At 37.3% G+C, this 14,351-nt stretch overlaps 1 protein-coding gene across 1 annotated transcript; it reads left to right on the top strand.

Moving 5' to 3' along the window:
* Window positions 1-1,007: 1,007 nt before the first annotated feature.
* LOC134745883 (odorant receptor 46a-like) lies at window positions 1,008-5,304 on the top strand. Its single transcript, XM_063679978.1, has 8 exons — window positions 1,008-1,173; window positions 1,648-1,861; window positions 3,009-3,119; window positions 3,448-3,646; window positions 3,743-3,922; window positions 4,197-4,301; window positions 4,659-4,814; window positions 5,245-5,304. Exons 1-8 carry the CDS (start codon window positions 1,023-1,025, stop codon window positions 5,302-5,304), a joined length of 1,176 nt encoding a protein of 391 aa, XP_063536048.1. The 5' UTR covers window positions 1,008-1,022.
* Window positions 5,305-14,351: the final 9,047 nt, after the last annotated feature.

Here is a 14,351-nt window from a genome sequence, read left to right as displayed (position 1 = left end):
TTCTTGAAGTCTTAGGAAGCTGAAATTTGGTATGTAAGATAGTCTTAGTACACAAACAACAAAAATATTCAAAAAGTTGAAATTTTTAGCCCCTAAGGGGGTGAAATGAGGGGAAGAATTTTGTATGGAGAATCAATAAATAAACGCTGAACCGATTTAGTTGAAATTTGGTATGTACATAGTTTTTGTCATGGGGAAGTATATAGAATAGCTTTCAACCCCAAAACCCCCGTAAGGATGAAAAGGGGTGGAAAAGGGCGTTAGGGGGAAAAAGGGGGTTGAAGTTTGTATGGGGTATCGTAAAAAGCAGATTGTTTTAAAGATACGCATTTTTAGGATTTTTAATAGTAAATCACCCCCAAAAAGCTGAAAATTAGGAGATGAAAGATTGTCATAAGCAACTTACAAAAAGAAGTGAAATCCCACCAAAAACATTTTCATGTAAAATGTTACCAAGACGAAACTATAAGGCTCGCACTGTCAAAGTTTGTGAAGTTAAGGCTTGTAGAGTTAGAAGCTTGGCTCTACAAGATATCTGATAACTTTTTTTACAGTGCGGGCCTTATTTTTTCGTCTTGGCAACATTTTACATGAAAATGTTTTTGGTGGGATAAGTTTATATGGATAGTAGTAATACGGGTAAAAACAAAACACAATATTATTATATACTAAAGCTTAGGTACTTACTTTAATCTTTGTTAAAAAACCCTTGTACCTAATTCTAACATTTCATCAAAAGTTTCACGCGCCTGTAAAAATAACGTAAAACATGATATTAAGGTTGACCTTGAAATGTTGTGACCTCATTTCAAAGATGTCTGAGGTGTACAATCTTACAATGTATTTATGGCTCATTAAAAGCGACTGAAAATATTCCTGAATAGGCGGCAAAATGTTGTGCTCCCCTGAAATCTGTCGCGTAAGCACTTATTATAAAGACACACAACATTTCATTTTCGTTTTGAATCAGTTCAAGTCCAACCTGCGACTTAGGACAACCTTCGTTAGAAAAATAGCAGAACATGGGGATTATTGAGGAAAACGTGAATTTTTCGGTGAGCGTGTCTCTCACGGCGCTGAAGCTGTTCGGGTTCTGGGAACCGGAGGGCCTCACTACAGAACAGAAGATCTTGTATAACTGCTATGGCTTTCTCTCCTTTATGTTTTTGTTAGGTAATATGATTTACAATTTTAAAAGGCTGGTATTTAACTGATCACCAGATATAAGAAAATTTAACATCAAAAAATCTGTTGATCAGAAAATGTGTGAACTTAACTTACCCTTTGCGGATCAGCAGATTTTTAAATAAATAAAAATATTGGCCATCATTTGATTATTTCCTTTTCATTTGGTCCTTCAAAAACTTACTGCCCAATAATTTTGTTTTCTAGTAGCAGTTGGTTTCTGTAAAGTTGTTTTCTGTCTGTGTGTATATTAGAACCTTATAATACACTCTGACTACGCTAACTTTGCACAAACTTAGCAGTAAAAATGAATACATATATCTAAAGCTTCATTCTTGACGTAGCACTTAGCCTGAAACTTAGCATGGTCCGAGTCTAATATCAGTCTGTGTAGACTGTGTAGTGTAGGTAGGTACTGATGAATGAATCTTTCAGCAAACTCTCATAAGCTATATTTGGCAGGGACATACCTGATCATCCAGGTGGTGGACCTGTTCCTTATCTGGGGTGACGTGGCGCTGATGACGGGCACGGCCTTCGTGCTGTTCACCAACCTGGCACAGACCACCAAGATCGTAGCTGTGGCGGCGCGCGCGGGGACTCTGCGTCCCCTAGTGAGCAGCGCGGATACATTGTTGGCGGCAGAGACAGGGCCGGGCAAGGAGATCGTTGACAGGTGATTACAACATCTTGCTCGTGGTGCCTAATGCCTGCTGCTCGGTAATTGCAGGTGATGCTGATGATGATAGCAGGGGCAGGACCTTGCATGGATATGATGAGTCTGATTGCTGAAAGGTTACCAAAATCACTACCTTTTTTGATGATATCGATAATATGTTCCTGTCCTACTTACAAAACCAGCCAAGTGCGAGTCGGACTCGCATTCCAAGGGTTCCGTACATTACACAATTTTTAGCAATGTATTTTTTATGTGAAACGTGAGTGAAATATGTTTAAAAAATTCGTAGTCGTCGGATCTAAAACTAAGTTATTAAGACCGACTCACGCTTAACTGCACATTTCTAATAGGTTTTCCTGTGATCTGTAGGTAAAAAACGATTTGTGTATTTTATTAAAAATTTTAGACGATGTAATTTTAGATGGTGTACGTGCGAAAGATTACGGCGTATAAATTTAGCTGTAGAAGGAAAGAAATGGATTAATGAGATGGAGATTATGGACGATAATGGCTGTTTCAACGGGTGATAGGTACCTAAATTTATTGCCGAATATTAGTTTCGCCTGACAATTAGGGGCAATCGGTTTCGTTCTATTTAAGGTAATTGTGGGGAAGAATTTATTGCCAGGAAGACCGTCACAGGGCAACGAACTCTCGTATATGTACGTCGCTCAGACACAGATTGAAAGGAAGAGCTTTAATCCTTCAGCTCTACCGACCAAGCAAAGCAAAGCAAAGCAAGAGTTAAAAGCGACAAAAGAGCTTAATATAGACGTTCTTGCCTTATAGATTAGATTAGATTAAATTAAATATATTTATTTCACAACATTTGATTACAGTACAAATTATATTAATTTCAATTTCATTTAAGCTACATTGTGATCGTCAGAAATAAATTTAAATAATAGCAAAATAATCCAAATAAATGAATTTCATTAATTATATATTATGTGAAAAATTTCCCCTGAGAAGGATCGTCAAATAATATCAATAATAAGCAAAGAAAATGTCAAAAATGGTATGCGATTATAAATTATACATTTATGTCAAAAAAGGTATGTAAATGTATGTATGTTGTTATGTATCTTCTCCATATATACCTTATAATATCCTTTATGTTCTTGCGAACTGAAATGTGTTGTAGTTGCAACCGAGAGACGCGGCATCAGCAACTGCTCTACTTCTGCTTGACGACGGTGACGGTGGCGGGCTGGGCCGGCAGCGCCGAGAACAACCAGCTGCCGTTGCGAGCCTGGTTAGCATTTACATCTACTGCGAAAACTGCGAGTAATAGAGTCATAGAATCAGTAGCAAATACTGAAAATATCATCATGTATTCTGACGAACAACGAAAAAGAAAGTAGTCTATCGGTCTGGATGTACATTGTTCTTGGTCAACAACAAACTGAATAAGAAAAGCCAGCTTCGTTAACTGTCAGGATAAGATGATATACACCGATACGCAAGCGTTAGGTTAGGACAGGAAAAGAAGATGGCGTCAATTAATAGAGTCATCTAGAAATCTATTAGAAATCCTTTAATTAGTAATATATACATTAGCTGTGCCTATCGACATGTAACAGGTACCCGTACGACACGTCGGTGTCGCCGGCGTACGAGCTGACGTACCTGCACCAGGTGGGCGCGCTGTTCGCCGCCGCCTACCTCAACGTCGCCAAGGACACGCTCGTAGCCTCCCTCATCGCGCAGGCGCGCTGCCGACTGCGCCTCGCCGCGCTGCGCCTGGCCAGCCTCACGGACGACCTCACACCGAACGCTCAGGTTGCTAAACTGCCTAATTGTTCATGTATCCTTGACCGTCACATTGTAACCTTGCCCTTGATTGAAATCGCATTTGCAAAAAAATTGATCGGTCAGGGCACGCTGACAGCGGAGCAAGAAGCAGAGGCGTGGTCGCGGCTAGAAGCAGCGGCGCGACGGCACCAGGAGGCGCTCCATGCGGCCGCGCAGCTGCAGGCCTGCTTCTCCGCGCCCGTGTTCGCGCAGTTCGGCGTGTCGATGCTCATCATCTGCGTGACGGCCTTCCAGCTGACCGCAGTACGAGGTTTACATGTGGACGATGCAATTGCATGAAGCTGCCCTCAGTCTCAAGTACACACACACGTACAGATGTGCAAGTTGCGGAAAGTTTAACAAACTTGGACAGGTTCTCAAGGAAAATTTCATAGAAAATTAAGTAAACTTCCAATTTGGAAACTTTCCGACGGCACAATTAAAAGTGTGTGAATAAAACTAAGGAAAGGATGTAGGTATAATATACAGTCGTTCATGCAGTGTAAGGTGTTTAATGAAAAAGATATTTGTCTTGCAGCAAACTGGAAACTTGGTCCGTCTGGCGTCAATGGGCACGTATCTGTTGAACATGATGTTCCAAGTCTTCATATACTGTTATCAAGGCAATCAGCTTTCAGAAGAGGTAATAAACTATTGTAACTTTTACAAAACAAGGTTAATAATTAGACCACAGAATTTGGTTTAAATAGATACCATTAACATCGAAAAATCGATGTTAGTGGTAGGCCCCCGGCGGGCCCAGTGGCAACTTGACAAACATAGGCTATGACATTTTTACATTTTTTATCCATAAGACAAGACGCTCAATTAGGTAAGCCAGGTAGGACCACCCGCCACTGTTTGGTAAATAAGTAAAAATACGGCTAGTTTTCGGATGAAAAAAATTAGGGAGGTATCTTACGAGTTCATGATGGTTTTGATTTGACAGTATTGTAGCTATAACTACTGTTAATACTTGTGTATTGTAACTATTTGTTAGAGCATGGACATCGCGACGGCGGCGTACTCGTGCGGGTGGACTTCGTGCGGAGTGCGGCTGCGGCGCGGCTTGCTGCTGGTCATGGTGCGCGCGCGCAGAGCGGCTAGGCTGTCCGCCGGAGGATTCGCGACCTTATCTCTTGCGTCTTTTATGGCAGTTAGTATAAAGAAACACATACACAAACACATCTTCCGCGTGTGTCGTCGCTATCACCTACAACACTCTTAACGACATCGGCACTGCATTTATCTCGGTCACTGTGAAATGAAAATGATTGATCATTGTGGGGTTAACAACATATATAGGTACACAGGGTTTAGGCTGAGTATGTCACATTCTTAGGAGGTCACTTTCGAGTTAGGCTAGATCGATTTTTCACCCCCGAAAACCCCCATATAGCAAATTTAATCGAAATATATAAATATACATACATTACTCGTTTAAAGGTATAAGATATTATATTTTGCTATTTCAAAACACTCTCTTATTGAATATGTATTTACATGTTTAGTATGCGGTAGGTATATACATGGTTTCAAAGATATTCTGCCTGTAAGTAATGTGAGATTGCGACATTTTGTTCCAGATAGTGAAGACTTCGTACTCGTTGTTCACCGTGCTGCAGCAGGCCGACGACCACAAATAAATAAACAGCTATATACGTACACTATGCTATGACAGATTCTACCTAAAATATATTAATAAAGCTTAGATACGAACAATTATTTTTAAGTGGTCCCGTTTTCCCGTCATTCTTTAGAATTAAATGAGGAAACGAAGTGATTATTAAGCACTTAATCTAATTTACTAATAATGGATTAGCACTATCGGCTGCTATCGCAACCGGGTGTCGGCCGAGAGCGTTTCGTTTTCACATGGTCCGATCCGATATCGGTGTAATACAAGTGTTTTTTCGTAAGTATGTTTTTGTTAAATAAACGACAATCTTTGGGTTTGGGTTTGCACACAGCAAATACTCTCACACAGCACTCTTTACCAGCTGTCTTTCTCATAAGGGCTATCCGACATCCGATATCGGATTGGCACTTCCGATAATTTAGGCATTGTCAGACCCCGTCAGCGGTCGCACCAATAAATTTTATGTTTGCTCTGTAGACTCTGTAGTTGTATTGCGCGGGTTTGGGACACGTGAATGACACAACGAAGGGTTACACAAATGAGTATACATTAAAATAACCTATATGTACCTAGATGAATAATTATCTAGGTACATATAGTTTATTTTAATGTAACTGTAACTTACCACTACAATTTCCATCAAATAGAAAAGAAATGAGAACGCAATTTGTAACAAAAACTCTAGCTCAGCATTTCCTAAACTACTAGGGAATCTGAGCGTTACTAATCAGATTATTAGTTGCTTAATCACATTTTGACACTGCCTTTACTGTTCTGAGCTGTCTTCTTGCCAGTTCTTGCCCTGGGCTCCACTCCACGGGAAGACCAGCGCTGTAGCATATACCTATAGGTATATGTTATATGTGTATATGTTAGAGCATATGCTGAGTGGTGTCCATTTGTAGCCTCTATAGCAGCATCAATACTGTCATTATAGCATGTTAGTATAAGCTACAAGTAACTTTTACGTGTTTAGTGTATAAGATCTTCTTCTTTTTTAAACTTGTATGGTGCTCTATGTAGTTGGTTTTTACGTACAATAAACGTTTTCTATTCTAATCTATAAAACGCTCTTACGGTTTTAGCCATCGTGCACCACGCATCAAAATCACACAAAAATGGAGATAATTGGGCGTACAGTCAGCAGCAGAAGTTGCTAAGCGGGCGAGGTGTTTAAAATTACCTCGACACGCTCTTATTATTCTTAACAATAAAGTCGCGTCATGCAAGATCATTTTGAACACCTCGCCCGCTTATCAACTTCTGCTGCTGACTGCTGACTATACTGCTGACTGTACTGCTGACTGTACTGCTGAACGATTGCATTTTACTATACGAATATAATAAAATGAAGGGAAACAAAATATCAATTATCATGACATGATGCACATAAGTGCCCTTACCAGGATTAGACCCCAGACCCACTCCAACTTCGTAGGGTCACAAACATAGGAGACCAGTACATATACTTAAACTTGCAATTGGCAAAATATCCATTGAAACAAATAGTAGGTACATTATATGGAATGATCTGTTCTTTGGTTACGGGTACTTATTTTATAGTACGCTACAATAACATTATGTATGACGCACCCATTAATAACATAATCACTAGAAAATTCAGGAGTCCGGTACCTACCTATTATAAGTTAATGCGAATTTGATTAAAATGTTACAATTACATTACGTTTCTATGTAGCCATGCTATTTTTAGGCGTAAATTAAATGATAGCGATCAAATGTTAATGCAATTGTTGTGTCATTCCAGTCGCTCATTGAACACGGGCAAGAAGAAGGCTCACGTGAGCTAGCTAGTATAGATGCGCTTATCGGCTACAGGTAGTCGTAACCGATATCGAGGTCTCTTTATATTGGTTTTGTCGAGAACTCCACTCGGCGATCACGCAGCGAGGACGGCCAGCACCGCGCGGCAGGCCAGAGCCAGGGAGTCAGGGCCGGACAGCGTAAGCCACTCTTGTCGTCGGAGCCTCGGAGGGATGTCGCGCACACGCATCATACGTTACAGTTTTGCGGCTCCGTCAGTCGCCATCTTCTTGGTGGTGGTCATGATGCGACTGGGTGTTCACGGACAGGTAAATTCGACATACATTTTTCTTGGGTTCAGTTTTATCTTGGTTGTGTTAATTGGACAAATTTGCAAACCCTTAAACTTTACGTACCTATATTTAAGAAACGGAAATAATAACAGAATGATATAACGAACCTATAAAATTTAAAACCTAAATCTAAGGATAAAATTAATGACTACTTAAATATTATCTCCCTGCGGCGTGGTGCCGTAGATGCTGGCAGCATCTCCTCGCTGTATCGCAATACTAATTTACAATTTCTTTTAAATAAGTAATTTATTTATTCATATAAGGAATTTAAAACTTTCGCGTTTTGAACACATATTAAATCACATATTTACAATCGGATCTATCGCCCCGAACTAGTAGCTCAGTTGCTGCGTCTATATGTTCCCTCACCGACTAGAGTTCTGTTTCGACCGCGTTGTCGCCATTTGTTAGCGCTGCCACCAGTACAAACTGTGTCCCGCCGTAAATCACCGCTTGTTCAAGCCTTGCACCTGCTAAACTCGCTCCTCGAATCAGCACCAAACTGTGATGTGTTTGCGAGTGGATGGTTGGACGTGTGTTATGAATGCTTGAGGTTCTGCGAGACGAGGAATGAACGGCCTTCTTCTGTTATATGTTAATTTAGATTTGTGTACTATGTGTATGAAATGTCTATTGGTTTGTGACATAGTCATGTCACCAGCGCGCCACATCACCGCAGCGACGCGCCCGGAGCGGAATCGACCCCACCGAGTCGACGGCGCACCGCGGGCGCGATGGAGGGGAGCGCCGACCGACACTATAAAACCGCGCGCAGCGCTCAGTCGATCCTCTTTCCGTCCCCGCCGCTTCACGGCAACACTCCTCTCCATACGTGGGCCCGGAGCGGACACCGCCGGCCAGCGTATATCCCTATCTAGACCTGTACCGCTGGCTATATTTTGACCCCTAGGTTATAAAAATATTAAAGTCAATTCTGTTTTCGCTTATGAATACTTTGTTAAGATGTAAATCTTACATTTTGTTTTGTGTCATATATATAATTTGCTTTTTTAGTAATTTGTTAATTTGTGGTAATTATTTTTTATTTTGAATTATTTGGAGAAAAAAATATTCGAGAGAAAACATGTAACTGTGTTGCATTTAGGATAGTGTTTTTAGTGTGAAAACATAGTTTGTGTCAATTACGTCCAATGCAACCTGATACTATGTCAAAATATTCTAAATGACACAAAAAAAATTTAAAGTTAAAAAAAAATACTTAGGTCGAATTTAATCGTTTAAATAGGTCCACTAAATGATTTTGTGTCTTATTAAGGCATAGCTTCATAAGATATTTGATGATTTTGTTGTAACAGGCTGTCACCGTTACAAAAGAATATTAAAGATATTAGAGTTTACATCTTATTAATTTGAAATGCAGGATAAATAAGATATATGAATTTGTGTCACTTGCATCCACTGCATAAACAAATATTACAAAAATATTATTTGCGTTCAAACGAAGCTCGTGGGCGGTCTGAATGGGCAACGGAGGCCGTGCAGGGTGGGGCCGCGGCGTGACCTTGCCGTATACAACGCATATTTACTTCGCCTGTGCGCCAAATTAACGCAACTTATTCAAAGAAGTTATACTACTACAAGCAAAGAATGCTTCGAATTATCTTTTAGCTATTTAAAACTTATAGATATTGTACAGTGTCGCCATTTTGCAAAAGAACTGTAAGTACATGTTTGATTTGCGAGCGAGCTGGCAACATTGCGCAGGGAAAGCTTAAAAATTGCGCGTTTACGTGAACGCCACATACATTTGTGACAGTGATAGGGAAAAGGTACCACTAATGTAAAATTTGGTTATTAATACCGTGACTTTCTTTCATTCTTTGATAAAATTCTACTTTGATAAAAAAATAGCTATTTATGCAACAAGTGCGGAAATCATCTTTACGCACGTGTATCATACAATGTTTTACTATGCATTGTGCGAGTAAATAAAAAACATATCATGGCAAATAAGTATAATTATTAAAAGGAGTTTTAAATCGACACGAGTTTCGAATTACCTATTCGTACGTGTATCGTACAACGTTTCACAGTACATATGGCCCTTTAAACTTTCGACATATGCACGAAAAGTGCTTTTTTCCGCACTAGTGCAAGAAAGTAGCACCATATGTACTGTAAAAAAAAAAAAATTGAAAACAAAAAGCACTAGTGCGGAAAAGTACTACTTTCCGCATGATATGGCTCCGTAGGAAACGCACTTTTCGAGCACATGCATTGTAAAAAAAAATATAGGACTGTTTCTCGTAAACCATGCGTCGTAGCGCAAAAATAATAAAATTTTCGTTCCCCTTTAAGAAGCCCCTAATTAAGATTTAAAAATGCAAAAAAGAAAAAAAAGAGGAAAAATCTTTATAGGGCCGTATCTCCTTAACCGTGCGTCGTAGCGCAAAAATAATCAATTTTTCGCTCCCCTTTAAGAAGCCCCTAATTAAGATTTAAAAATGCAAAAAAGAAAAAAAGAGGAAAAATCTTTATAGGGCCGTATCTCCTAAACCGTGCGTCGTAGCTCAAAAATAATCAACGTTTCGGTTCCCGTTATGTAACCATTAATTTATATTTAAAAAAAAACGCAAAAAAAAAAGAAAAAAAATCTTTATAGGGCTATATCTCCTAAACCGTTGTAGCGCAAAAATAATCAAATTTTCGTTCCCCTCTATGGAACCCCAAAGTAATATACAAAAAACACAATAAAAAAAAAACAAAAAAAAATCTTTATAGGGCTGCATCTCCTAAACCGTGCATCGTAGCGCAAAAATAATCAATTTTTCGCTCCCCTTTAAGAAGCCCCTAATTAAGATTTAAAAATGCAAAAAAGAAAAAAAAGAGGAAAAATCTTTATAGGGCCGTATCTCCTAAACCGTGCGTCGTAGCGGCGCAAAAATAATCAACGTTTCGGTTCCCGTTATGTAACCATTAATTTATATTTAAAAAAAAACGCAAAAAAAAGAAAAAAAATCTTTATAGGGCTATATCTCCTAAACCGTTGTAGCGCAAAAATAATAAAATTTTCGTTCCCCTCTATGGAACCCCAAAGTAATATACAAAAAACACAATAAAAAAAAAAAAAAATCTTTATAGGGCTGCATCTCCTAAACCGTGCATCGTAGCGCAAAAATAATCAAATTTTCGTTCCCCTTTAAGAAACCCTTAATTAATGCTTAAAAAAAAAACTCAAAAAAACAGGAAAGAAATCTTTATAGAGCCATATCTCCTAAACCGTGCGTGATAGCACAAAAATAATAAAATTTTCGTTCCCCTTCATGGAACCCCAAAGTAATATACAAAAAACACATGACAAATAAAAACAAAAAAAACTTTATAGGGCTGTATCTCCTAAACCATGCGTCGTAGCGCAAAAATAATAAAAGTTTCGTTCCCCTTTATGAAGCCCCAAAGTAATATATAAAAAACACAATAAAAAAAATAAAAAAAAATAACAAAAAGAACTTTATAGGGCTGTATCTCCTACACCGTGCATCGTAGCGCTAAAATAATAAAAGTTTCGTTCCCCTTTATGAAGCCCCAAAGTAATATATAAAAAACACAATGAAAAAAAGAAAAAAAATAACAAGAAGAACTTTATAGGGCTGTATCTCCTACACCGTGCATCGTAGCGAAAAAATTAACAATTTTTTCGTTCCCCTATAAGAAACCCTTAATTAATACTTAAAAAAAAAAACCAACAAAAAAACAGGTTTTTTTTTTATAGAGCTATATCTCCTAAACCGTGCGTGGTGGCGCAAAAGTAATAAAATTTTCGTTCCCCTTTATGCAACCCATAATTTATATTTAAAAAAAACGCAAAAAAATTCAAAAAAAATCTTTATAGGGCTGTATCTCCTAAACCATGCGGCGTAGCGCAACAATAATAAAATTTTCGTTCCCGTTTATGAAGCCCCAAAGTAATATACAAAAAAAGCAATGAAGAAAAAGAAAAAAAAATAACAAAAAAACTTTATAGGGCTGTATCTCCTTAACCGTGCATCGTAGCGCAAAAATAATCAATATCCGTTCCCCTTTAAGAATGCCCTAATTAAGATTTAAAAACGCAAAAAAAGAAAAAGAGGAAAAAAATCATTTTAGTGCTGTATCTCCTAAACCGTGCGTCGTAGCGCAAAAATAATAAAATTTTAGTTCCCTTTTATTAAATCGCAAAGTAATATACAAAAAACACAATGTAAAAAAAAAGAAAAAAAAAAGAAAAAACTTTAGGGATGTATCTCCTAAACCGTGCATGGTAGCGAAAAATAATCAAATTTTCGTTCCCCTTAAGAAGCCCTTAATTAAGATTTAAAACCGCAAAAAAGAAAGACGAAAAATTATTTAGGGTTTTATCTCCTAAACCGTGCGTCGTAGCGCAAAAATAATTAACTTTTCGGTCCCCTTCATGTAACCATTAATTTATACAAAAAAAAACGCAAAAAAAAAACAAAAAAAAACAGAAAAAATCTTTATAGGGCTGTATCTCCTAAACCATGCGGCGTAGCGCAACAATAATACAATTTTCGTTCCCCTTTATGAAGCCCCAAAGTAATATACAAAAAAGCAATGAAGAAAAAGAAAAAAAAAATAACAAAAAATCTTTATAGGACTGTATCTCCTTAACCGTGCATCGTAGCGCAAAAATAATCAATATCCGTTCCCCTTTAAGAATGCCCTAATTAAGATTTAAAAACGCAAAAAAAGAAAAAGAGGAAAAAAATCATTTAAGTGATGTATCTCCTAAACCGTGCGTCGTAGCGCAAAAATAATAAAATGTTTGTTCCCTTTTATTAAATCACAAAGTAATATACAAAAAACACAATGTAAAAAAAAGAAAAAAAAAAGAAAAAAAACTTTAGGGATGTATCTCCTAAACCGTGCATGGTAGCGAAAAATAATCAAATTTTCGTTCCCCTTTATGTAACCATTAATTTATACAAAAAAACGCAAAAAAAACAAAAAAAAAACAGAAAAAAATCTTTATAGGGCTGTATCTCCTAAACCATGCGGCGTAGCGCAACAATAATAAAATTTTCGTTCCCCTTTATGAAGCCCCAAAGTAATATACAAAAAACACAATGAAAAAAAAGAAAAAAAAATCAATTAAAAAAACTTTATAGGGCTGTACATCTCCTAAACCGTGCGTCGTAGTGCAAAAATAATCAACTTTTCGGTCCCCTTTATGTCACAACCATTAATTTATATTTAAAAAAAAACCGGCCAAGTGCGAGTCGGACTCGCGTTCCAAGGGTTCCGTACATTACACAATTTAAGCAATGTATTTTTTATGTGAAATGTCTTTAAAAGACCCGTAGGGGTCGGATCAAAAACTAAGTAATTAAGTCCGACTCACGCTTGACTGCACATTTCGAATAGATTTTCCGGTAATCTGTAGGTAAAGATCTATTTTGTGTATTTTTTTTTTTCAAAATTTTTGACCCAGTAGTTTCGGAGATAAAGGGGGGGGGGTCATTTTTTGCCTATTTTCTTGAATAACTTCTAAACTATTTATCTTAAAATTATAAAAAAAAAATTGAGATTCCCACAATAAGCTCTTTCATATGATATGTAACACGATATAGTTTGTCAAACTTTATTTTTTAATTTTCTCATTTACCCCCAAAAGTGGCCCCCGTGTTGAAAAATAATTTGTTTACGTTACATGTCCATCTTTGGCTCACAAACTTACATACTTGTACCAAATTTCAACTTAATTGGTCTAGTAGTTTCGGAGAAAATATGCTGTAACAGACGGTCAGACAGACGCACGAGTGATCCTATAAGGGTTCCGTTTTTTCCTTTTGAGGTACGGAACCCTAAAAAACGCAAAAAAAAAAAAACTTTATAGGGCTGTATCTCCTAAACCGTGCGTCGTAGCGCAAAAATAATCAAATTTTCGTTCCTCTTTATTCAACCGTTAATTTATATTTAAAAAAAAAAACGCAAAAAACAATACATACAAATTATTACAATGGGCAATTCCTGTTGTTCAATGAGAAGTAACAATACTAGGTGTACCGTTTACCTGAGGTGGTTGATAGGTGATGAATGCGTTTGCGTTAAGTGTCATTTTGTATGGGATTTTGGGTTTCCAATGAAATTTTCACTAGGTTTTCTGTTTTAAATTAGTACTAAATGTTGTATCAGTTTTTGTCCAAAATGGATTTAGGTAAATAATGCGAGCTTTCACTAAACTGCTGTAACTCGGTTAGAATCCACAAAGGGGACTTTACTAAATTTTGACACATATTACTTAAAAAAAAATTATATTGATAAAAATAATGTTATCCGTTGGAGTTGGAGACGTCCTGAAACGAAAGCGTTCAATTCATGTTATGTTGTGGGGGCTTGGCTAACGATAATCGCAAGCCATAATTTTGTAACATACTAATATACCAGGTGGGGCCTGTAACACGACCAAAATAATTAAAACATAATATTCTACTCATCAAACGATGACACTTTTTTTCAATAACTTTCAAATATATAGGTATTATAAAGTCTTGTATTTAATGTACATCATCATCATTGTAATCTATGTTGCATGCCACGCTTAAACATAACAAAAATCACAATAAATTGCGTCTTAAAATAAACTTAAAGAGTCTACTAAAAATCGAAACAAAATAGTCGCTGATGTGATATTGTCAATCAAAAGGTAGGTACCACTTTGTCGTTTACCATAAAGACGAAATTTGATTATATCTTTATACAAATAATCTGTCAGAGAGTCCTCGACAAAGTGGTCAGTATGAGGAGTGAAGCCTACAGTAGTAGTAGTAGTAGTAAATCACATTATTGTACAAAACAAAAATTGTTAACATGAAATTCATATAAATTTAGGTACAAAGGCGAGCTTATCACACACACACAGTTACACACACTACACACACAGTTACACTTATAGTTTATTTTTAATTATATTTAC

This window comes from Cydia strobilella, chromosome 12 (assembly GCF_947568885.1).
Source record: "Cydia strobilella chromosome 12, ilCydStro3.1, whole genome shotgun sequence".
Taxonomy (NCBI): domain Eukaryota; kingdom Metazoa; phylum Arthropoda; class Insecta; order Lepidoptera; family Tortricidae; genus Cydia; species Cydia strobilella.
Note: the sequence above shows the minus strand (reverse complement) of the source record. Positions and strands in the feature narration are given on the sequence as shown.